Here is a 25,340-nt window from a genome sequence, read left to right on the forward strand (position 1 = left end):
CATGTATACACATACACAAACAAAAATGCTCTATATTTAGAGCGAGACAGCACAGTTATAGTATAGTAAACTCAAAATGAATCCCAGTTCACATGCATAAACAGATAGGGGGAAAAAACCTATAACTACCAAATAATTTGTAATGAATTTGACCAGAAGAACTACTGAATAATGTTTGAGTTTACCCCAGGTTAGCCGCAGTCTTATCGCCGAGGCTCAGTCCCGCAATAAGCCCAATTTACTAAAATGTTGAGGCTTAGTCACCATAGGCCCGACTGACACAATATCCCAGAAGAGACGCTGATCCATCTGTATCTTGAAGTTCAGTATGAAGAAACACAAGGCGCAGTGATGATGAGTGCGTGTTCGATGTGGGTTTATACAAAAAAAAGGGGACTTGTGATTTTGAAGCAAAAGGGCACTTCCTACAGCGCCACATAGTGTCCGTGTCCCTGTTTTATTTAAAGTTATGCTCATAGACTTGTGATAACTGATGATAAAAGCTGGAAATCTATCATAAAACATTAAAAAGAAACAGCCAAATAGCAGTTCAGTACTGAGGAAAGCAAAACACATGCAGGGCATTCAATGGTTTTACTGTTATTTTGAATTCTTGAAAAAAGGAAAAGCAAAGTTATCTGTATTTATCATTCTTTATTTCACACAACTACACACATATGTATAGTATAGTTCTATTGCGTTTTATGCCAACAAATATTATTTTAGGGCTGAAGACGGCAAATGACCACTTCTGAAACTACATTTTCTGGACACATATGTAGTGCTGTGAGAACCCAAGTGATATAGTTAATCATGGCCATTAAACAGTACATACTTGATTTTCCACTTTAAACTTCATGCATTTCCTTTTATACTGAATTCCTATAAAATAATTTCTAAAAAGTCTGGGGAAACGATCAGATTTGATTAATTATGTTGAATTATTACATGACCTGAAATCAATAGATTGCCAATATTACTTCTGTTTATGTAATGTAAATTTTCTAATCAATTTAGAGTAAAAGAAAGAGGGACATTGTATTAGGTGTTAATTTAAAGTTTATAATGGAGTTAAAAACAAAACATTGAGAAAAATGGCTTCAATATAGCTTCCGTTTGACACAAATCAAACTCAAAGAGTAAAGATTACACAAAAAAAGACGGTAATGCCAGCTAAAAACATGCAGATAAATTAAGATGCCACAGGTTGACTTGTAATATAAATTATTTCAAGGTGGACTTTGTTTTGTCTGAAACGACACAAGAATCAAGGCTTCGTGTAGAACAGTTGTTACAGCGTTATCCAATAAAATTTAAAACTGGCTGCACTTTATCTTTTCTTTTTTTTGCATTTGTTGTACGAGTCTTAATGTGACACTAAAGGCTATGGTAAAGCATGGCAGTGAACACATTCAGTTTCATTAAAAATATCCACTGAAATGTGTTTCTCAACTCACTCACTTGCAGCAACACTTCCAAACTGCATATGTATTTTTATTTATATAAAAAAAGCTGGAAAAAATACACTTTTCTGCATTTGTAAGTAAGAAAACATTAAAACCACTGTTGTGAATACTAGTCAAGGCCTTGAAACATAAAGATGCAATGATTTCCACATTTACCTGCTTTAATGTGTGAATAAGCAGTGATGAAGCAACATGGTCAGCGTGCACAGAGCACAGAGTTCCCTGTCGCTGCTAAAGATCAAAAAGGGAAAGGGATCCAACTGAAATGGTGATCTCGCACTGCAACCTTGTGTGACCATTGAAGTTCGTCAAGTAAAATTTTAATTTATTCTTCAGAAAGAAAAAACAAAAAAAAAGAAGAAGTATTTCTGGGTCTACCATCAGATTATACAATCAACTTTTGTTGTTTCAGTCCAAACGGCTATACTTGCACATAACAATATTTAAAATCAAACCAAGGATGTATGTATACATATAAAACTCCCCCTCAAATTTACAGTTTTACATTTTTCTAAGTTTTCTTTTAGCCCTTCACTTTGAAAAAGGACCTTACTTCCTGTTGGCACTTGCAGTCCCAATGACACAGTCGTTCACCTGTGAGGACGAGACAAAACTCGCTTTAGGGGATAAAAGTAACCTGCAAACTGGGGCAAGTTAACCAAACCAATGAACCCGAGAGAAAAAACAGCAATGTATCCACTTTGACGGTCCACAGTAAAACGTGCGCTTTTCATGACACCCAGCTTACCTTGCTGGCAAACCTCAATGAGTTGAGGGTCTCCCCAAAGCTGTCTGGCTCTGGAGCAATGTTCACAAACATCAAGCTACGATTGAAAGGTGGGAAAAAGCACACAAGCCAATAAATAACCATAATTCATGACTTCAATATTTGATGACAAAGCAAAGCTAAGATATAGCAGGTGGTAATAATAATAATAATAATGATAATAATGATAATAATGATAATAATAATAATAATAATAATAAAAAAACATTGATTGATTACGTTTTGCTGTTGCCTCCTAAGCAACCCTGCAGAAGGTAAGTCAGCTTGGAGTTCCTGTATGGGATGAAGCTCTCCTGAAACACAAACAGCATTTATTTCAAAATATACAAACACAAAACATTAAACGCATGGACTTGCTTAATATTGTGTCAGAATGTTCAACAGCCGTAGAGATTTTTTTTTTTTTTTTTTTTTTTAAATGTTTTGCCCTTCTTACTCAAGGTGACCCAGTGAGTCAAAGAAAAAAATGTCTGGTTTTAACTTCCTTCTATGTGCTCATAAGTGCAGCACGATTCTGCATAGAAAAACTGATGTGTGTGTGCTCTTGTGGGTTCTTCTTGTTATTGTAAAAATATTATTTTTTAAATTGATTTACACACCTTATTGGCCAGTGCGCTGATGACGATGCCCAGGTTGGACAGGGAGCTGTTGATGGCCGTCATCTCTTTGAAGCGCTCACCCTGGGACTGACTCTTCACCATCCGCTCACTGCCAGCCAAGTCCACCAAGCACAGGGTGGCTACACACCCAGAGAGAGACACAATCACCTCGATATGAAGTCATTAAACCACAAAAACATTTTGTAGACAAAATTTGGTCACATGACCCCATACGTCACGTCCACTGACGTGTAAATGTGAAAAAAGTTTCCATCACACTTTTACTATACACCTCCATATGGATCCGTCGGAAAATCCACCTTTTAGGCATATTTGAGAGCTTTTTCCAGGTTTAGCTGTTTTCATCACCAGTTTTCTTTCATTGCCATATTTAGGTTTTGCACAATTCTAGGGGTCATGGAAACACAGCTTGGGTGATATTCTTTTTTTCTTTTTAATTAAACCAGCATCATCATCAGCAATGCAATACTCACACTTGCACTTAACGTCCCTTCCAACATTGGCTCCCTCGATATCCAGCTGGAAGACTGAATGCGAGCGAGAGGAGCGGTCATTCTGGGCCGTCTGGGCTGTGGAACGATTGTTATTGGCCAGGGCAATCAGGCCGAGGACCTATCAGGAGGAGGGATCACAGCTCTGAGTGGACTGCTTCAAACAACGTCCTAAAGTTGTGTTGTTCAACAGCTTGGAAGCTGCCCGTCGTACCTGATCCTCGTTGGAGACCTTTTCGTAGGTGAGGTTGGTGATGGTCACCTCGCTGTTGGACAACTTCCTGATCTCGTGCTCCGGCCTCTTGCTGGCTTTTCCAGTGTAGAGGAGGTCGCGCAGTGTCTCGTTGTAAATCTCAACAAAGCTCGCCGTGAAGGTGAACTGAGGAGGCAAAACACGGTCGCAACGTGACTCTGTGCTCTCTCGCGTACGAATACTTCATCCCTGCATCTAAACCTAAAAACTAAATGTTGCTATCCAACCACATGGAAAGAGAGACAGCGCTTCAAGAAGCAGGATGATCTGCAGTAATCTTTTGGGACAGAAATACAACGCTGATTTATGCCAATATGTGGGCCGAAAATTATTAGTAACAACATAACGGTGACGCAGAAACATCATTCACAAATCAAAAATGTGGTATGAAAAAAATTGAAAAAGAAGAGAATAATTCATTTGAACAACATCATTATAAGACAACACAATGTTTGTTGTCATTTTTAAATTGTGACGAGCAGAAAAGATGCTTGGATTCGATGTTCAAAACGCCGTTTTTCCTCTCAACTGCGGTGGCGTTGACTGAACCAAGACCAATCAGCTCTTCTGCTCTCCATGTCGCGGTCCGGTCAACTCGGAGTTCGCTGAACCTTCTTGCAGGAATCCCAGAAGTCATAGTGGTACAATATCAACGGAAAGTGTTTTATTCAACGGTTACGACTGTCGTCTTACTACAGTTATTAGCAGTGGCTCACTTAGTGATCATTATTATAGCTGACCTCTCCTGAATGTATGCGTTTTAAACCACGTTGGGGCCGCAAAGGGAAAAAAAAAATCAATTTGTTGTGGCCGGTGTTGACTGGATCAGTGTGTGTGTGGGGAAAGCCTGTGCGTTACGACCTGCACTGACCTCCCAGCCTCCAGTTCGCAGCTTCTCTGCAGCTCTGAAGATCTGCTGCACGGCTCTGGGGATGACGCCTCTGGCCTCCTCGTACTCCGCTCCCTCCATGGTGTACGTCTTCCCACTTCCTGTCTGACCGTAGGCAAAGCAGCACACGTTGTAGCCGTCCAGCGCCGACTGGACCAGCAGGGAGATCTCCTCGAACACCTGGTGAGCGCAATCATCATCATCAACAAGGCGTCACGAATGATCGATGAGCATTGAAAGAAAAAGAAAAGGCGCGCGCGGCTAAATTCGCAAAAGATTTTACCTCCTGTTGTAATGTGGAAGGGCCAAACACCCGGTCAAAACTGAAGTTGTAATTCTTCTGGGTCTCTGCATTTTTTCCTGTGTGAGACTAAAGAACAGAATTGTTTCATTGTTTCACCTACGGCCACAGTCCGACCAATTCACATGGGAATTGGTTGACAAACTGTCATGTGAAACTACTTGTAATGAATTCAGCCTGGACCTTTGAGAGACTCTGCATTCCAGCAGGTTTCTTACCTCTTCCGTTTTCGCAAGCGTTATGGATTTGGTGTCACTGGTTGGCAGCTGGATGTGCTTAGTAAGGCCACCATCCACCAGGGGGCGCACTCTGCAAAACACCCTGATGTTGCCCTGTTTCAAAGAAAAGGTTTAGAGAAATGAGTTGCCACCGATTAAAACCCAGTTTGACAAAACTATGTTAAATCAAAAAAGCTGAAAGATCTTGCGAGTGGTTGACCCCTAGTGGCTGTTTATTGTACTGTGCACTTTGAGATTTGTCCACAAATGTAAAGTGCGTTATAAATAAAATCTATTAGCATTATTAAAAAAACATATGGACCATTACGGTGTCTATTCATTGCACATTGCACTGTGCTTATGCAGATTAATCTGGCAGCAACTCCAGTCCTCCAGCTCCACCAGGTCAAAGCAACTGAGTGCGAGCTGAACTCAAAGCCAGACGGCCAGCCCACCTTCAGCTCCTGGACGGTGTTGTGGAGCTGCCTGCGTTCCATCTCCCCTGCATGGAGCTCATCTTTCTGCTGGGCCACCAGCTCTCGGAGGGAGCGGACCTCCTCCTGGGCTTCTCTCAGGGTCCCCTGCACACGAGTCAGTGTTGACTCCTGGACCGACAGCGTCACCTGGACGTGGGGCAGGGGTGTGAACGGCTTCCCAAAGGAATATTTGAAACGTGCACGCTGATATTCTGTCATGTTTGAGTTGATTTCAAACCTTGAGAGACTGCAGCTCTGTTTCCTGGCTGTCTCGAAGAGTCTCCATCACCCTGTATTTACCCTCCAGGGTCGACAGCTCTCTTTGAAGGCTGCTCTTCTCTCTGATGGTCGTCTCCAGCTCACTCCGGACCCCTGACAAGGCCTGCAGTTCCTCCTGGTACACTCTGAAAAATAAAGACAAAAAAATCAAAGGAAGGTGACGGCATTTTCAGAGAGCGGCTACCACTGATATATCAAGTGGAAATTGGTTCACGCACTTGATTTTGCCTCTTTGCGTCTCCAGCTCTCTCTCAATTTCTGCTTCTCGTGTCTGGTTCTGGGTGATTGTATCTTTAAGAGTCTCGTTCTCCTGATTGACAGACTTGACCCGGGTCTGGTAGTTGCGGATCTTGGTCTCCATGTCGCTGACTTTCCCCCTGAGGTCCCACGGATCGCGCTTGGTCCCACCTGCAGCGGGAATCCATCCATCCATCATCAGCTCACAAACAGCCCAGTTCCAAGCAGGATCCAACATTTTACAAACTTTTGACAATGAAACGTTTCAGTGCAAAAGGAAGGTTCATCTGATTTAGAAAACTTGTTGTCAATCAGCAGTTAAATTTAAAATGAAAAAAAGAAATTTTTCAAAACAGAAGGAAATTCTAACCTGCTTTTCCAGCAGTGGGCGCCACTGACTGTTTGAGGTTTGCTCCTCTTCCTGCAGTCGAAGCAACGGATGGTTTCAAGACACCTGAGGAATCAAAAGCTCAATGCATTTAAAACCAGGCCAACCAAGCACTCAACAGTAGGAATTGCCTACAGAATATATTGTCTGTATTGGTGTGGTAGCGCACATCGATAAAAGCTTTCAGATGGATTTGAAACAAAACTAGAGCTCAATCAGTAGCACAGCTTCTGGTCAGGTCAGCTCACCTCTAGAAGGACCAGCAGCGACAGTGGCAGCTCCCCTGACTGGCTTTGCTGCACAGGGGACACAGACACATGGGGTTAAGTCTTGCATGGAAAATAATGTGAAGAATGAACCCAATTGCAAGTTGTGTGCAGGGTGTGAATGTGTCTCTTAACAGACACGACACAAACAAAACATTTGAAGAGCGTCTATGTTTATTTATTGATTTTCCAGCTCTGGAAAACTCTGCAGGGCCCGTTTTAGAAAAGAGATGCCTCGCTGACGGTCATGGTCTTATTTATATGCAATGCAAGACGGACTTGCAAGTCAAAGCTTGCTAAAATTCCCTGTCCAGAAACCAGTAGTGCACTGACACTTGGACCGTGTCCACAAAAAGACAAAAACCTTATTTAAAAAAAAAAAAGAAAAACAAGTTCTTGATTAACATTGTAGTAAATATGGCTGGCCTGTAGGTGGAGCTGTAAAGCTGCCACAGAAATACACCAAACAGAGAGGAAGACACGGAGCATCAGTGCACAGCTCTTGTGATGTAAACAAACCAAAAGAAGCAGAAGCAGTGGGCAGCAGAGTTGAGTGAGTGAGAGAGAGATGATGCAACACTGTCATCCACCATTGTTGCCGTTGCTTTTGTTTCAGCAAAGATGTGAAGAGGTTGTAAATCTAAAAATACAAAGTGGTGTTGAGATCTGTTCGTGCTCCCAAAATGCTGCTTCTGTCTGGATGAAACGCGCCATACAACTATCGCAGACACTACCGTCTGTGTGCATGTGGACAAGAACTTAGACCAGGGATGGGCAAACTATGGCCCGAGGGCCATACGTGGCCTGTTAAGCTTTTTAATCCAGCCCACTGAACTTAAAGAAATTATATCAACAGTAAGTAAGTCATAAAATAGCTGTATTTCATAATTTTTTTCAGTCTTTTAAGAGTTAATTAAACAAAGAGCTAAACATCATGGCGCTGCAAAGACAGATATTTTGTTGTATCTTTAATTTGGTTTATTTTCAATTGACATTAATACACATGTTTTCTACATATCCCATGATATATTCTTTCCACCGATGAGGTGACTCACCAAAACACTCCATCCATCTGCTGCTGCTCCGTCACCCCCCTCTGTCACCCATTGACACACACTAGTCAAAACAGTTTGCCCACCCTGGACTTAAACGCACAAGTTTACGACCCCTGTGAAAACTGAATGACCCTTAAACTCACGGCCAAATCTGTAACTTACCAACAGGCGCTCTGGTTGCTGCAACTGGTGGCCTCCTTCCACTGATGATCGTAGCCGCCGCGTGAGGTTTGACAGGCTCGCCATCCTTACGAATCCTCTTCTGCAAAGGAAAAGTCCACAAAGCATGAGCGCTCCGTTGGTTCCTGCTGCAGGTCATCCAGGGTTGCATCGTGTACTACAATACTGGGCATGTGGAAAAGTCCCTAACTGGATTGTGAAATGTAAAGTTATATTGGTGACATCAACCAGTGCTCAACTTCAATCAAACCTTTGGCCATGCATGTTGTCTCAAATCTGAGGCAACACTATTTATTTCTCTTTTTGCACAGCCAAACAAAGTGATCAGAAACCGGTGGAGTCGACAATGACAGCGACTTTTAGTACAAACCTGTGCGGGAGGACAATCGTGGCAGTTCTCTGAGCTGCTGCTGCTGCTCGTGAGGGCCCTTTTGTTTGACATGACAGGCAATCGGGACATTTTCTGTTTGGAGTCAAAGGGTGGAATTTTGTTTTTAAACAGACACAAAGTCAAAAATCAAGTATTGGCAATTCTCTGGTATAATTACACACTAATCCAGATCTTACTTTCCTCCAAAGAGGAAAATAAGAAGTTAGCATCTTATTCTGTGAGAAACAACTTACTGTGGTCCTAGAAAATATTCCTGAAACCAAAAATCTTCAAAAGTCCCCCCCCCCCCAAAAAGCCCAACCACTCTGCAGGGTGGCAACCAAACAGAGTTTCCTGAAGAGACTTAGAAGTAGAAAGACATCTTCCTCACAAAACAATCCACAGAACATAAACTCGGTCCAAGATAACATTTAGGAAATAACAATACATTACAACATAACAATAACGAGGGTGTGGGCTTCTTTAAGTCAAGAAAACATGCTCTTCATGGGTTGTTTACCGTGACACGCAGAGACACAGTAAAAATATAAAATGTGGAAATAAAATAAATTGTCCTCCCCGCCAATAGCAATCACACATAATCCAACCGGCTCAAACACCAGTGACTGACATTAGACAAGAACGAGAAGAACAACAGCAAAACCGAGCTAAAACTACTAAGAACGACTTTATCCATTAATGCGCAGATTTGACTCACTTAGTTGCTCGTCATTGTTTCTCGCTTATTCATCGTAAACAAGAAAGACGGGTGTGCGCTCCTTAAACCACGCTTGAGCATAAAATCAAGTTCTACGCACAGAACTGCCTGCGTACGACGAATTAGCAGCGCTTACGGTTTTGTATGCCGTTCATATACAATTTTTGAAGAGTAAAAAACATCGAAAAGCCGCCGAAAAGCTTCGGTTTATTGTAACAAACGCGATTACCTGGAGTAGGAGCGCTTCCGAGGAGCAGCGCGTCCGTGGTATGACCAGTCTACCGCCTCCAACCGTTTGAATTTTTTCAAATAGAAGTGTTTTGGTCTCCACTTGGAATAACCTCTCTTCATTCGCTGAGCTACAGTTGACCCCGCCTACATCCCTGTGACGTCACAATGCACGGTCCGTCCTTCTTCCGGGAACGTCGCGGGTGTAAAAAAAACAACTGACAAGTTACCGCACGCAACACAAAATTCGATAATGATCGTTAAATTCAAGGGTTTACTATTTATTGTCAAGGTGATACGGTGATAGGTGATACAAAAAGGTCCAAAATTACCGTAAGACCAGTAAAAAAAAAATAAATAATATTAATAATGATTTAAAAAAAAAAAAGCTCAAAGATACGTGTTAGGTTTTTTGTTGACACAGCATTAAATTCTAGTATCAGCCATTATTATTTTAGCGGCGTTTCAGAGAATTTATTAGTGTTTACAACACTTTTTGCTCTCGATTGTTGAAACTTTACTTTTTCTTAAATATAAAAATGTTGTGTTTTTTTGGGTCATTTTTCTTTAACAAAACTGTCTTGTGACTGCTGTTCGGCAGTTAAGCAAAGTCCAGCTGTAAATGACTGTCAGCTATCTTGTGTTGCTTACAATATATTTACATTTAGACAATAAATAATCAGTCTATTGTGATCTGGTATGTGGATGCTGGATACTTGCTACATGACTGTGCCTGGTGGTGATTCTTATTTTGAGTTGTTCTGAAGCAGCTGCTGCTGGATAAGTCATGGACTATCATCTGTCAGACTTACTAAAGCTTTTCTCCTCGTGCAGACTGTAGACTTTTAATGCAACTTTATTGTATAAGTCTATTTTTCGAGGCTTTGTGTTGCCCTCATCCTGTGCAAATCAAACTTGGTGAAAACCTTCTTAAAAAAAGAAAAATGAGTAATCTCACCATTTCTCACACGTGAAAACACCTCTGTTTAGAACTGTGATGAAATAAAGAACAGAGAAGATAGTTCATCGTAAACTTTTCTCAAACTTTATTCTCCTTAAGGGAAGAAACAGTCTGTTCAGATGAGCAAGAGGTGTAACTGCATACAGTATGCAAGAGTGTAGCATAAAAGGGTTGATAGTATTTATCATCAGGAGAATCAGTATTAACACTAAGAAGAGTATCAACAGTGTGTTATTACTTCAAAAAAAGGACACAATGACGAACAAGGAGGAGCAATACATGACGACTATTCGCTTGTTGTCTGATGAACGGTTTTGAGTTTGTAGAAACAACCTGGAAACACAACAGTAATGTGGCAGCAATGTTTTGGTCACCTTGAGCTCAGTTTGATGCTTCTGATCGTCCATTCAACCCTGCAGATATTTTTTGAGTTTTTTTTTTTTTTTTTTTTACTTCTTTGTCCATTGGGACAAAATATAATTCCAATTTGAAATTAATCCAAATGAAATACCATAATGCTAATGATAACTATCCCTACTGCAAAGTTTATGTTTGTATGCCAATGGGGCGGTGCACTCAAGAGACAGAAAATCAAGTCGTTATATATTACAAGAAAAAGGAAGAAATCGCAACACAGTTCAACAAATCGTTTGTACATACATACGCAAGTTGTCGTGAGTCTCACACTTTGCCAAATCATTGTTATTTTTTTTTCTCCAGAGGTCATCGGCGCACAAAAAGGTGACTTGAGATACAACAGCCAACGATTCGGTCGTTGGCCAACTGTCATTTGAGTTTCCATATATGCTCTGTACAGGACATACTTCCCTTTCAGATGAAAAAGTATTTTCTATCTATTTTATGTACAGCATACTGCAGTAATGCCTCGGATTGAGAATAATGTGGATTACATTTGCGATACAATTATAACCAACGTAGGAATATGTATGAAAAGTTCTTTAAAAAAAAAAAAACCCAAGAAGAAGAAGAAGAAGAAGATTGCTAACAGTACCTGTCAGTCATTCTGACCGCACAATCATTTCCCCCGACAAAAGGCCTTGAGGTCGGCCAGATTTTTAACTCTGTTCCCTTTAAACATTCGTGCACCACTCTCTGCGTTCTCTACCCCGCTTTGTTCACGTGTTCCTTTGTTGGTAGAAAAATACATACATATGGTACATTACAAAAAAAAGTACAATGGCGACAGACAGACATGAAGTACGAGCTTCATCAAGTGCTTTCTTCAGGGCCCCTCGCCCCGCCGCAGAGAGAAACGTCATCTCTGGCGTTCCTCCGTCTTGGCTCTGCAGAGGATTCCTCCCTTTTTAGTGCATCCCAGAACCGGGCCGGCCATCGCCATCCAAACAGCTTTGGGTTCCTCGGCTCTCGGCGTCGACGGAAACCACCGAAAACGACTCGCGTTAATGCACTTTGACATGTAGGCCCAGGGTCGATCCTCCCAACGCCCCCTCTTTTCCTTTTTGTCCTTCTTTGCTTCCCGTCGGTCCTTCCGCGCCGACCTGCTCCTTTCAGAGACTGCAGATCAGATTTTCAGTTTCTCTTAAATTGTTTCCAGTTAGTTTTTTTTTTATGGAGTCCATCTCACGATTCTCTCCCTGTTTTGGCTTGAACTCGATGGTGGAAAAAAACGTCAAACGTGATGGAAACGCTACAAAAAAAAAGATTACATTATTCTCTGGACTTTAAATGAGCGGAGAACAGTGCAAGTTTTTCTTAATTTTTTCCCCCCAGGATAATTTACATCTTTACGCTTCTTTAATGCAAACGGCAAACAAAGCAACATGGTTTAAAAACGCCTCCGTGGCCAAGTTCTTCCTAAGCGAGCGGCTGGTTTAGGATCAGCGCCTGCAGGTCTGACTGCCTCACCAGGCTTTGATTGTTTAGGGTGAAGTGGGAAAAAGAAGAAAATTCTTGCCTTGAATATTTCTTTTCTGGTCCAAGGTAATTAAAGATAATCTCCAATTAAACTATGGTTCAGATACAGAGAGGAACACGGTGTCAGCTAAGAGAAGACCTAGAACCAGCTGACCATCGACGCGACACTCGGCCCCAGTTTGGCTCAGGATTTGAGAAGCAGGCTGTAAAGAATCTGTGTTCCGTCGAGCAGTTGATCGTTGCACTCGGCATTTAAGAGTCAGCTGACAGAACCGTCCCTCCGTCCCTTTTTCCAGGTGATATCGCCCGACGAGAGGCGAATCCAGACCGTATTATCTCAGGGACAGAGAGGGAAACTTTGGCAGGGGGGAGGCGGCCAAAAACTAAGTTTGATTCACTCTTCTTCTTCCACTTAAGTGAACTTAAATGCAGAATACGATGAAACCACCGGTCCCTGTGGGTCTTTTTGTCTTTACACTGGAGATGTGACGAGTTACTTCAGACAGAGCGGGAAGACGCGAGCCTATGAGTTCATGTGCTCCACCTGGATGGCTGAGGTGGACACGGTCAAGCAGAGGTCCTTGTGGGTCACCGGCAGGTCGGCCACCGTGACCGGTTTGTACTGGATCTCGTTGGCCGACACCGTCTTGTACTGGTGCAGGTCGAAGGGGCAGGGCACCACGCCCTCGCCCGGCTGCTGCTGGTGGGACTGGTAGCTGCCGGGGGGCCCCGCGTTGGGGTTTTGGTTGCCGCTGTTTGGGTTGTTCTGGCTCTGCAGCTGGCTGGCTCGGCCCCGCCCCCGGCCGCGCCCTCGGCCCCGGCCGCTCGGCGTCAGGCCCTGGGCCTGCTGGGCGGCGACGGTCGCAGCTATGGTGAGCGGGTCGGGGTTGTGCTTCCGCATGTGTTTCATTAGATAGGTCTCCTGCAGGTGGGAGGAGAGACAGGTGTATTTAGTTGGGAGACCATAGTAACAGATCAGCGGGTGTCTTGAAATCAAATAAACATCACATCAAGTATCACAAGCTGCGTTTCCATGACGTTTTTTTTTTTTTTGCAAAACAAAAGCGATATTTCTAAAATCTCGACAAAGTACAGCTGCGATTTGCAGGTGTTTCCATGTGTGGTGTGAAGAACATGAGCCGTCATTTTGATCATTTCCTTTAATCACTTCTGAAAAATATTCCGTCTCCTTCTCTCTCCAAACATAATGCGCCATTTTCACTGGTCAGTGAACTGGTCATGTGACCCCGTACGTCACGTCTGCTGATGCCAAAAAAGTGTTTCCATGACACTTTTGCAATATACCTCTGTATGGATATGTGTGAAAAACCACCTCATGAGAGCAATAAAACCTTTCAGCCATATTTGAGAGGTTTTCCCAAGTTGAGCTGTTTCCATCACCAGTTTTTATTGCCGTATTTAGGTGTTGCGCAATTCTAGGGGTGATGGAAAGTGGAAACGCAGCTCCTGAAAGCCAGGGAGAAATTACTTTGCTGCTTGCAGTACCATTTATCTCCTCATTATATAGTACAAGAATTGTCACTATTATGAATGAATAATTTTCTATTGCACTTTGATTTCAGGATAGGCTTGCTAATTATTGTAAACCAAAAACATAAATATATACCAAACACCGTATTTTGCACTGTGACTCATCAGCAATTACAATCCCACCTTCAGCGTGCGAGTGTGAAACCTACCGAGGTATATGATCGGTTGCAGAGGCCACAAGAGAACAGCTTGGCATGTTTGACAGTGTGTGTGGACAGGTGCACCTCCAGGCTGGCGGCGTCTGTGTAGCCACGGTTGCAGTTGTGGCACTTGTACGGCTTGTCTTTGTTGTGCTGCCGGCGGTGAGACTGGACGGAGGGAGGAGGAGGAAGACACGAGTGAGGTGCAGGGTGAAACCTGCATTGCCAGGGTGTTCGATATGAAGGGGCAGCTTATGGAAACTGTGTTGGAAGAGATGCTCTGCTGTGAGGCTGTTACAGCTTGAATAGGACAGCGACAGCATCGTGTTGGCAGCCGTCTTCCAGCAGAGACAGAAGTGTGTTGAGAATGAGGAGAGGACTGGCAAATATGGTGAGAAATTATCTTTTTTTTTTTTTATAAATACATTTTTCAAACGACCTGAGAGATCATTTTTCTCCTGACGATCTAAATCAGTGGTTCTCAACTATTACGGGAGTTCCTGCAGAATTTGGGCACGGGGTTTTGAATTGTGACATTTGCGACTGATTTGAAGTCGCAATCAGGTGAGTCGCCCGCGTCACACCTGCCACTGTGATTTACCTGAAGGTTGGACAACTGAGTAAAAGACTTTTCACAGCCTGGGTGGCTACACTTGTACGGCCGATCGCCAGTGTGAATCCTGAAGGGAAAAAAACACACAAACACCAGAATGTTAATGAACAATCTTCGTTTTGCACTGAAATGTGAAATTGCCTTTCAAAAGCAGCGTGTGCCGCACTCACATCTCCATTTGCCCATTTGCTTTCATTTACAAAGTGTAAATCTATGACATTGCAATCGCATTAGTCATTTTTTTCGTTGTTCTTTAACGATTTTAAATAAAAGTTCTGTTGTCTCATTGGAATTGTAAAACACGCTGTGGATTCCGTACTCAGATGAGGTTTTAGGAAATTTCCTTGCCAATAAAATACGGTGGATCAAAGTTTGAAAAAGCCTTCGATTAAATCCTATTTTTTTGTGTTTTTTTAAAGGAGACAAACTGATCCATGGAATTATTCCAAACAAAGATACATGAACAGATATTTACGCAAAATGTTCAGAGCAAAACAAAACAAAACGCAGTGAGCATTTAGAACAGGGGTGTCAAACGTACGGCCCGGCCAGCGAACGGGTTTTCCGGCCCGCAAGATGATTTTACAAAGTATAAAAACTAGCTGCAGTTTTTCAATTAAAGAAACTGCTGTTCTAAATGTGTCCACTGGATGGCGCAATAGTGTTTTTGCTACGCAAGCAAACTGTTGGTAGGGGGGCTGAGCAAGTAGGCCCAAGCGCAGCCACCAGGCCCGCAGAGTCCAAGATAGCGGTCCATTAATTTTTGAAGTTGCTCACCCAGTGCAGACGCCAAAAGTTTGTGACTTCCGCATTAACGGGAGCATGCGCAGTAGAGTCACTTCCCACTGTGCCTCCGCAACGCACATGACCTATTTAGCCAATCAGAACGATCCTGGAGAACGTCACTTACAGACACGTCAGTAGCACGCAGCCAATCACAGCAGCACGGACGACGTGGTGACGTCACGCGACTGAAAGACCATAAGTGATAAACAACAGAAAGATTTGCTATGAAGCTGTTTCAGGTCACAGTCGTCCTTCAGCCGTTTTAAATGCGTTTATTTTTGTATTGCGGTCTATGGGGAAAATGCTTTTAGGGCCCATGGGATTGTTTTTTGCTGCAGTACCTAAATTGGCCATTGGGAAAAATCGTTGCGCTGCCATATCATCAGTCCGGTCCAGTTCTTATAATACCTCCATGGCAGCCACTGTGAAGCCAGGTCGTCTTTCTACCGAGCCTATCACGTCTCCTGTCTGCCAGCGTCGCCCTCATTGCCCCAAAATGAGCGCTCCGAGAACTCGACCAGTAACACAAAGAAAACAATCTCAAGTTCTTGTTCTAGTCTTCAGTTTTACCATCGCACCACGATTTCAGCGGTGTGGCCCGCTTGGGAAATGGATCTTTCTCTATGTGGCCCCCGTGAACTAAAACGAGTTTGACACCCCTGGTTTAGAAGGTCCAGTCTCTCCACACACCTGCTCCCACACATGCACACATAGGAGCACATCTGGCCACTCAATGCACAGAGCCCAGCCCCCAGCCCAGCCCAGCCCAGCCCAGCCCAGCCCAGCCCAGTACCGTGTGTGCTGCTGGAGGTGGCTGAGCTGCCTGAATGTTTTCTGGCAGTAGGAGCAGGTGTAGGGCTTGGCCCCGGTGTGGATGCGGATGTGCTGGGACAGGTAGCTGGAGTTGGCAAACGACTTGGAGCAGTGGGGGCACTTGTGGGGCTTGGACTCCGTGTGGTTTCTAACACGGCAAAAACCAGGGTTGGACGGACGGGGGGGGGGGGGGGATGAGGAAGAGGAGGAGGAAAAGGAGGATGAGGAGGATAAGGAGGATGAGGATGGCGAGAAGAGAGAAACACAGAGAAAGACAGCGAGAGATTTTTAAGCTACAGCATGACCAAACTTCATGATAAACCAAATCATGCGTTCACGTCAGCGGGGCTCCGCGATCGCGCTTTTGGTCGATCGGCCATCGGTCGCTTGGACAGTTGTGCTCTTTTAGTGCTGCGTCTGAGTCGTGAGAACACGGAGCCAAAAACATACAGCAAAGCACAGCCACACTTCTCTCTTTCTGTCTCTCTCTCTCTCTCTCTCTCTCTCTCTCTCTTTCTCTCTCTCTCTCACTCTCTCTGTCTCTCCTCCCTGCATCTCCCCTGCAGCCTCTTTCCCTTTCGCCGGGCCCTCGCTTCACGTGGGGTTCAGGTGCGATTGGAAATTTCAGGAAATTATGTTTTCAGAAGAGTGACAAGGCCTGTGGACGTCATCGTCGTGTTTAAAATCAACCAAGAGGTTAATATGGAACGGAAGTGCACTGCATTCACTGGGTAAAAAAAATTACTAATTACTCTATATTATACTCTATACTATAATCCATCCTCAATTACGAGAAATCTCGGATTTACGAGATGAGGATCCTTGAGGATCTCGGATTTCTAACGGGTGCCGTACGTTTCTTTGAGTCACGACCAAACCAGACTGGATGCATTTCAAACCCTGCAGAAAGAGAGCCGCATCCAGCACGCAGCGTTGACATACTGATATTAACACTTTGCTCAGTTTTAAGAAATGCAAGCATTTCCCAGTGTCTTAAACCCAGAAGGTAGTCATAGCAGATTCACTGCAATAGCGCAATCATTGGCCACTGAGTAGAAAGGATTTACAGACGATTCCTTTTTCTTTGTTTCATAATTATGAGATCTTTTCTCGTAATTCCGGGATCGTGATCTCGTAACTACGAGAAAATGTGCTGAATTTTTTTTAATCCAGTGAATGCAACACACTTCCATAGATCTGAATTGGGAGCTGTAACGTAAAAAAATAAAATAAAAATCTCTCAAATCATGTGAGATGGGCCTTAGTATGTTTATATGTCTTGTACATGTTGCAGACAGATGTTTAAGATATGATTAAAATCACTACAATAGCTGTATCAGCAAGCTCATTGTGCACGGCATCAAAGTCACTGCTGTATATGTTGGTGTGGGGTGAGGGGACGAATCAACTGGAGGTGAACGGTACAGCTCTCCCCGTCCCTCCAAAACAGTCTTGTGGACCAATTGTGAGCTGCGCATTCACTGCACAATGAAATAATAGTGTATAATGCTGTGAGAATACGACGCATGAAGCCAGTAATCCAAACTCCTTTCTGGAGAAAACTTTGTCACTGGCTCACATAAATAAAGTTCTGGATTTTGGTTTGTCAAGAAATCATCATCACTTAATACCACAAAGTCGCCGGCTTCTTCTCAGCAAACCGGTGAGGCTGCAAAAACTTTTGAAATCACTCTGCCACCTGGTGGCAAACAGAACTGGAATGTAGCTCTGGTTCTGCATTTGCTTTAAAAAGCAACGCAGCCTCGTAATGTTACACTATTGTGCAGCTGAGGTCTCAACACAACAGGCATTCATCATTACAGTGAATGTACCTGCTGACTGGTATGACTACAAAGATGACGGCAGTAGCCAAATTTGCCAATGTTGGACTTCCTTTAAGGAAACAGAACGACTGACGTGCCAATTAGACCACATGGGAGGTCAGCTGGTTTACGATATAAACCTTTAAAAGACTTCCAAGGTTCCAAAACCACTTGTGGGGCAGCAAAGTTTGACTCATTCAATTGCTGTGTCTATTTTCATTCTTTTATCTTAAAAGGCATTCCTCGATAAAACTTTTATTGATGCTCTGAATATTATATATGCTGTTTAAAACAATAAGAGATCTTGAGTGGGAGGAAACGCCGGGAGAAGAAGCTGCACTACACTGGGGTACTTTAGCTTATTTCAAATCAGAATCTCATACCCGCCCATGCCAACACACACGCAGCAGAGGGAAGCGATGGCAACAGAAGTGGTGAAACGTCATAATGCAAGAAGTTTTGTGCACTTGTATTGAGCACTCGAGAGATCGGAGCAGATTTATACTCAGATAAATTTTTGAAAAACAAAACAAAAACAAAAAAACCCCTAAGATTAAAAAACAAATTAATAAAGAAATGTAAAAATGTACTACCTGCACTTAAACTAGCCAATTACAACTTATTGTGACAAAGAAATTGAGCTTGTGATGTGGCGAGTGTTTCACCAGGGCCAAAAATAGGCGGAGATAATCAAGTAGGAAATAACTAAAGAGATACATTCCTGCTTCAATTCCACTGAGGCTGCGACACCACATTTCTAAATTAGGTCGACGGCGCTGAAAAAAGAGCTTTAAACTGTCAAATCCTTTAAAAATAGCACACTCCACTGCCGCACCGTCTTCTCATCAGTCGCCACACAGAGCCATGCAGGTGTTCAAACTACAGGAACAGCAACACCAAGCAGGTCCTCATGCACACACACACACACACAGGCGTGTAGAAAGCTCTCAGGCCAGTACCGTGTGTGCTGCTGGAGGTGGCTGAGCTGCCTGAATGTTTTCTGGCAGTAGGTGCAGGTGTAGGGCTTGGCCCCGCTGTGGATGCGGATGTGCTGGGACAGGTAGCTGGAGTTGGCAAACGACTTGGAGCAGTGGGGGCACTTGTGGGGCTTGGCCTCGGTGTGGGACTTGGCGTGGATCTGCATGTCCGACTTGCTGAAGAACGTCACCGCACACATCCGGCACCTGGGCAGAGAACAGAGGGGAGAATTAGGCAGTTGATCGATGAAACGACGGCGATAAACAACTCGGTGTGTGTGAAATTCTGCCATCTGGTGGTCAGATTTTAGGTTGCAGCGCTTATCTGCTCAGCCTACTTGGTCCTTTGCACATCAAAAAACTGTGGAGTTCTCCTTCTAATTGTGAGGCTCCCATAAATAGACCTATTTCAACCATTTGTTTGCGACCCACCAGTCGAGAACTTATTTATTTATTTTTACAATTTGTTTGTGTTACGTGTTTGAGTCCAGACAACAAGAACAAAAAAAAAAAAACTCCTCTCTTACGTGGATTTGTTTGATTACCTGTAGGATTTCGGGCCATCTTTGTTGGTGTGTTCATCCTCATCATTGGACAAGTCATAGGGGTCAGCAGCATGGTGCTAGTGCATGGAGTTCAAATGTATTTGTAATACAGCCAAGAAAACGCACCACATCTTACGTTGTGTGAGTAATCTACAATAGTGCACTGTTACATTATACAGTACCAGTCCAAAGTTCTGACACACCTGTTTCTTTATCTTGATTACTTTCTACACTGTAGATACACACTGAAGACAACAAATATATGAGCAAGATATGCGGATTAATGTGACAAAAGAAAATAAATGTTCAATACCTAAATATGTTCTGTATGTATATATCTTATATGGAGGGTGGCTATTGTAGATCATCTCAAATATAGAACTTGTTTGACTTATTTCACACTTTTTGTTGTTGACTACATTTTCCATATGAGTTCATTCATAGCTTTGATGCCTTGAGTGAAAATCTACAATGCCAACAGTCGTGAACATGAAAGAAAAACCATTAAATCAGAAGTGTGCGTCCAAACTTTTGACTGCCAGTTCAAGTCTAACAGGGTCCACGTGGAAACAAAAGAGAAGAGCTTCACCTGGCCACCAGCAGCGAGGTGCGCCAGTATTAACGCATCACTTCCTGGAGGAAGGACCCCTCCCACTCCTGCCAGTCTCCCCATTCCCTGTTTGCTCTTCCTGCCTCGCTTGGATGGCGTCGGCATGACAACTGCAGGTGGGACAACAACAGCCTCCTTTTTGTCTGATAACAGAAAGTAACATGAAAGACAAGACAGAAAGGGGTGGAGGAAGAGTCGCAGAGTGTCGCGCCAAACACAGTTGCAACATTGTCAGAGGGTCGCACAATTCGTCTATGGGTAGCCACAACAAGGGGGGGGGTTTGTTTTCCGCCTCGCTCGGACAGTGAAGTGTTATGAGGAGCATGAAAGAAACGTGTGCATGCTTGCATGGCGCATTGGGAAATAGAGGAGCAGTAGGCAGTAGGTACATCTGAGATAACATGCAACACAAAAAAGTCAATGACTATGGATAAAATAGTAATGAATCAAATGTAGGTGTGGCACACTTGAATGGATGGCTTGGCATCAGTAGCGCAAAAAATGAAATAAATTGTGATGCCACTTGTGATGTTGTTAGTTAATCAAATATTGATTAGTTGTCAATGAAGAATTTAATCAATTCAATTCAATTAGTCACAATTAATTGAACATTTTTTACACAGGTAGTTAATATCATTACAGTGTAGTGGTAGGAAAGAGCAATTCAACTGTAGATACTGTGATGGTGAGAATATACCTATAACAAATTTCTGTTAAACAACTTTTTTTTTAAAAAGACAGTTGAAATGTGACCCATTAGAAGTCAACTTAAAGTCAGACGAGAAATGTTTCGGTTTTAAACTGTTCTGTCACATTAGTCCCTCAACATTATTTAAGGATTATTTAATATGTTCCTTACACATTTTTCATTATGAAATTTAGGTTCTCAGGAAAAATGGCCGCCTATAAACTAATGGTGAATCAATCGAGAAGGTCAATCAACTAACGATTAATGAATGAATCGACCATTTGCATCCCTAGATGCCACCATTGCTGAGCACGGTGCTTCCTGCACGTATGTCTTGGGGAGAAAGAAGTGAGCCAGTGTGCCAATGAGTTACCTGAGTTTGAGGGGTGCAGTGCAGACACTATCATGGAGGTGGCTGTGTGGGGTCCAGTTACAAATGATTGCGTGGATGCAGTGGGAACCAGTGTACCTTGAGGGGTGGTGATCATTAACCCGGCTAAGAGGAAGAGAGAGACTGTGATCTGGCTGTTCTTTCAAATCAATCAACTGTCATGTGAGACCATTTTTATTGCTGCTGTTGGACGCTTGACTGGGTGTGAGGGCGGGATATTATTATTATTTTATTTTTTTTGAAATTGATGCAAATGTTTATTTTTGCCAAAATCAACAGTAGAAACAAACATCTTGATCGCCTCAATGTAATTATTTGTATAAAAAAAAGATGATGTAAATACCTACAACTAATATTTTAGAGAAAAAAGAGAGGGCGGGATATTTTAATTGATTATGTAGTATAATGGGCAGATTGTGAAAATGTGTGTATTAGAACCTAAAAAGGTGACAACAGGGAAGTCAACAAAGACAAAACAGCTTTGGGAAATGGAGCGGTGATGAAATACAAAGCGGAAGGGGAAGGGGGGGGGGGGGCACAGTCGCCCACTGACCTGCCGTCATGATGCCCGAGGAGGGGACAGGCACGACGGTGATGTTCTGAGAGGTGTGGGACTGGTGCAGGTGTCCTCCGACCACGCTGCCGCTCCCGCCCGCCTCCTGTTTGGGGACCACGCGCAGCCCGGCACCTCCGTCCACCGAGCCCGGGATGGCGAGCACGGCCGTCGGGTAGTGGGGGGAAGCGGTGGCGGAGCCGGACGGATGAGGAAAGGAGGGCGCGTTGGCCTTCTCTAGCTGCTCCTTGGTCTTGTTCAGGAACATGGCGTTCTCAATCTACACAGGGATAAGTAGAGGGGCGGGTTGGTGGTGAGAGTGGAAAGGAAAGGGGGGGGGAGACAGTAGAGGTGTAAAGAGGAAGCAATGGCCAAACAGGAAGGCGGGTGAGTCGTTGAAAAGATACCAAAGTGAGGAGGAGGCCAGGACAGGTAGAGAGGGATGGTGAGGACGTTGGGAAGATGATACCAACCGAAGGAAGGAAGGAAGGATGGGGGGAAGGAAGGATGGAAGGTAGGTAGGAAGGAAAGATGGTACATGTGTAGAGGAGATGATGAAGAAGAATAACAAAGCGTCAAGATTAAGATGGGGGTGGAATGGAGACGATGTTCGGAGTTTGAGAGCAGATGTGAAGGATGGCGGAGGTTCAGATGGATATGCGTGTGTGCAGAGGGACAAAGAAACAAAAGAAAACAGAAAGACAAGGTGAGATGCACAAAAAAAAGCCATAAAAAGAGGAGCAGAGGGAGGTCGAGGAGATGAGACAGAAATGGCCATGTCATCGAGTGCACCGGCGCCACCTTCAAATCAGGCAACTTGAGTGAGGTTGAGTCAGACTGAGTGAGGATTATCTGATGGTGATATCAACAAAGTGTTTAGGGTCAAATCATTGTTATTCGTTCTTTTCTTTTTTTTTCTTTAAGGTTTAAGAATTTCCAGTCATAGTCAAAGTGATACTCCCTCCTGGGTATCTTTTGACACAGCACATACCACTTATACCATGTGTATTTCAAGACAATTCCAACAAGTTTGTCTACCTGTCCTTGTACAGTGGGGACGGGAGACCAAAAGTATGATGAGTTGAAAGGGGAATCGTCCATTATTTCTGGAATTAAAAAGCAACACACTTAGAAAATACCTGTTTGTTCCTCCTTACTATGCCCTTCTTACTGTTTACTGTCACGTGAAACGAGACCATGCATGGCTGTGCACAATCATCTTAAGGTTGCTTCCTTTCCCCGTATTCTCTCCTCCATGAGACGGCACATTGACCGTTTTTTTCTGGATCAGTGTGAAGTCTTAACACGGTCTCGCTACAGGCTCTTTTTTTTCTAGTCCTCTAGTCAAGTGCCACTTATCGATAGCCCCGCCCCACCCCCGCCCGAAACATAGCCATAAGGTAATAGTTACTGTTGCAAAAACTTACTGGTTGGAGGGAGACGCTTCTAGATTCAAAGGGTGTTTTTTTTTACCGTTAACATTTGATTTTATTCACAGAGAAGAGGATATGAAAGGAATCAGCTGAAGATGTTTCATCTTCCAACCAATTGACATAAAAGGGACTTGTCAGAAGAGGCAATAGTAAAGCAAACACTGATAAGGAAAGGCAGCTTGTATGATTTTTTCCCCCCCTCCTTTAACAGCCCATGCACGCCCTCACTGGTCCCTTAGACAGCATGTGTTGCTATTTACAGTATACATGATTTGGAATTAGTTGCTTCATCTGCAACATTTTCCTACGTCTAGTAACGAAACATAAAATGCGCAGCTGAAATCAACTGCAGCCAAGGAAAATGACAACGGAGTATTCTCCTTTCGTACATAAATATGTATGTTAAAAATAACATCTATTCTCATTCATTGTACAGTTTGCTTAAGACAACACAAACTGTTTAAAAGACTCTTCTCCATCCTTTTAATACCAAACCTCCCATCTCGTTTACTGATCATCTCCCACTGACAGAAAGACAGCAATTTTTTTTGTGTGGCATGAGCTAACAAAATTAAATTAGTGTTTTGTTTTTTTTTTGGACATGCACTTTATTAGCCGCACATTTTGCAACTGATATTGACCAGCGTTAGCAATGAGAACTGCTCAGTCTCATGTATGCATGTTAATGTTTTAAATAACTTGCATGAAAATATTACAAACATTCCAAGAAAACCATGCATTAATCATTATATGTTAGTTATGGTGAACTGACATTGAATTAAAAAAAAAAAAAAGCCTTTGCTTTATTTTTATTTTTTAACCCTTTAAGCAAATAAAGGCATGATGGGAAATTGCATTTGAACCCCTAAAATAGCCAAGTACATGCATATAATGCACATCCCTTTGGCCTGAAAACAATGTATTCGTGAAAGTAGCCTCTCTCTCTCTTAACTGTATATGCACTCGTTTAAAAAAGGACGGGGCGAGCCTAAGGGTTTTTTGGGGGGCCAATTCAATGACAATGCCTTCATAATGATTATGACGAGAGGCACAAACTGGCTCCAAATATGTGGTGCCGCTAGCCGCGGTCTGCTGCCACTAGCCGTGGATTTTCTAAAAATATCTTGATAAACAAAATGTATTTGAATGACTTTGCTTCGTTCAAAGCACTCGGCATGAAGCAGGTAAACCAGCAGCCTAAGCAAAGAGCTTAACGAGCTACCTCGTAGCTGTAAACATAAACATGGCTAGCGTTAGCCGCCAATGAGACAAGGGCTCGCTAGCGAACGTTAACTTGCCTCCATTAATTTTCTCCCCTTTTGTTCGCTGGCTCGCTCTAGCTACAAGCAGGCCCGTATTTTCATAGTGCTTTACAAGCTCGTCTCGGCGAGTAAAACGCAAACATCGTTGCTCCCGACGCCCTCTTTGCTCGCTCGCTCGCTCATCTCACTGAGTGAAAATAAAAAAAAGAGAAAAAAAAAGTCACGAATAAAAAAAAAAAACCGAAGACCGAGTGAGAGAGGGAAAAAAAACCGTCGACGCCGTTGCCTCTGTGGGAGACGCAGCTTCATGCAGACTTCCGGCGGCTGGGGCGACAGTGCTTTTCAGACACACTGAAAATAGCAGATAATGAACAACCGACTAGTAAGTCTTGTATTAATTACCGGTTAAATCGATTCCCCGTCAACCCCCCCGGAGCTTCTTCGGGTCGGGACTGTTGGGAAACTTTATCCAAATCCGCCCCTCAAACCCCACAGTTATGCCGTTTTTTTCTTCGCTTTTTCCTTTTTTTCCCCTCCCTTCGAGCTCTTCTCAACGCGGCGCAGTCAAGCGAACAGAAAACCTAACGCCCCTTTCCGCTCATTAGTTTCAAAATAAAACTAGTTTAATGGGGTTTTCTCTTTTCCGTTGGCGTTGTAAATTCGGCATTTGCCAACATTTTTTGCCCTGTCTCGCATCTCTACTTCATTTCAGGGACAGTCAGCGTATTTTCGTTTAGGAGGCTTTACAACGTACGGGACGTTTTTTTTACCCTCAATTGAAACTGTACGAGTGCGTACTTCCTGCGTTAAGCGTGCTGTCTTTGGGCAATTTATAGACCCGCGACAGTGTATTCAACGCCTTCCGGTTTACCGAATATACCTAACCTTCAGTCAGAGTTGTAGAAAATCTGCAAATTTTAAGGTTAATTTCCCCCTTATATGTACCAGAATTGTGCTAACTTGTGTACCCGTAAGCCCAGCAGACTCAACTTTAAGGTTTTAACACTCATACCCTATTTCATAAAGCCAACGTCATATAGGTAGTTGCTGGTCTTTTGTGGAAAAAAATGTTAATA

General features: G+C 43.2%; 2 protein-coding genes and 1 long non-coding RNA gene across 9 annotated transcripts; 1 reads left to right on the forward strand and 2 right to left on the reverse strand.

The window, feature by feature from the left end:
- Positions 1-1,036: 1,036 nt before the first annotated feature.
- kifc1 (kinesin family member C1) lies at positions 1,037-9,319 on the reverse strand. Its single transcript, XM_076011574.1, has 17 exons — positions 9,224-9,319; positions 8,277-8,369; positions 7,889-7,988; positions 6,654-6,701; positions 6,388-6,471; positions 5,999-6,188; positions 5,740-5,905; positions 5,481-5,648; positions 5,026-5,139; positions 4,790-4,876; positions 4,489-4,686; positions 3,579-3,743; positions 3,347-3,485; positions 2,853-2,992; positions 2,473-2,546; positions 2,215-2,290; positions 1,037-2,060 (listed from the first exon to the last, which is right to left on the reverse strand). The coding sequence occupies exons 2-17, from the start codon at positions 8,364-8,366 to the stop codon at positions 2,016-2,018; spliced, it is 1,884 nt and encodes a 627-aa protein (XP_075867689.1). The 5' UTR covers positions 8,367-8,369; positions 9,224-9,319; the 3' UTR covers positions 1,037-2,015.
- Positions 8,277-8,576, forward strand: LOC142877176 (uncharacterized). The gene is made up of 2 exons (XR_012923797.1): positions 8,277-8,386; positions 8,542-8,576. It is a non-coding gene; the product is annotated as an uncharacterized LOC142877176 (long non-coding RNA).
- A 932-nt stretch (positions 9,320-10,251) lies between the features above and the next one.
- znf384a (zinc finger protein 384 a) lies at positions 10,252-24,833 on the reverse strand. Of its 7 annotated transcripts, none has more exons than XM_076011577.1 (11): positions 24,667-24,832; positions 22,608-22,675; positions 21,570-21,849; positions 20,999-21,121; positions 19,917-20,047; positions 19,328-19,404; positions 18,765-18,989; positions 15,963-16,130; positions 14,372-14,450; positions 13,780-13,938; positions 10,252-13,001 (listed from the first exon to the last, which is right to left on the reverse strand). In XM_076011577.1, the coding sequence occupies exons 2-11, from the start codon at positions 22,668-22,670 to the stop codon at positions 12,603-12,605; spliced, it is 1,704 nt and encodes a 567-aa protein (XP_075867692.1). In that variant the 5' UTR covers positions 22,671-22,675; positions 24,667-24,832; the 3' UTR covers positions 10,252-12,602. The 7 variants fall into 7 exon arrangements, with proteins under 7 accessions (XP_075867692.1, XP_075867690.1, XP_075867691.1 ...); XM_076011575.1 differs by having other exon boundaries at positions 19,917-20,080; XM_076011576.1 differs by lacking the exon at positions 24,667-24,832 and adding an exon at positions 24,301-24,618 and having other exon boundaries at positions 19,917-20,080.
- Positions 24,834-25,340: the final 507 nt, after the last annotated feature.

This window comes from Nelusetta ayraudi, unplaced genomic scaffold, assembly GCF_046127955.1.
Source record: "Nelusetta ayraudi isolate G7.1 ecotype Tasmania unplaced genomic scaffold, CSIRO-AGI_Nayr_v1 ptg000135l, whole genome shotgun sequence".
NCBI lineage: Eukaryota > Metazoa > Chordata > Actinopteri > Tetraodontiformes > Monacanthidae > Nelusetta > Nelusetta ayraudi.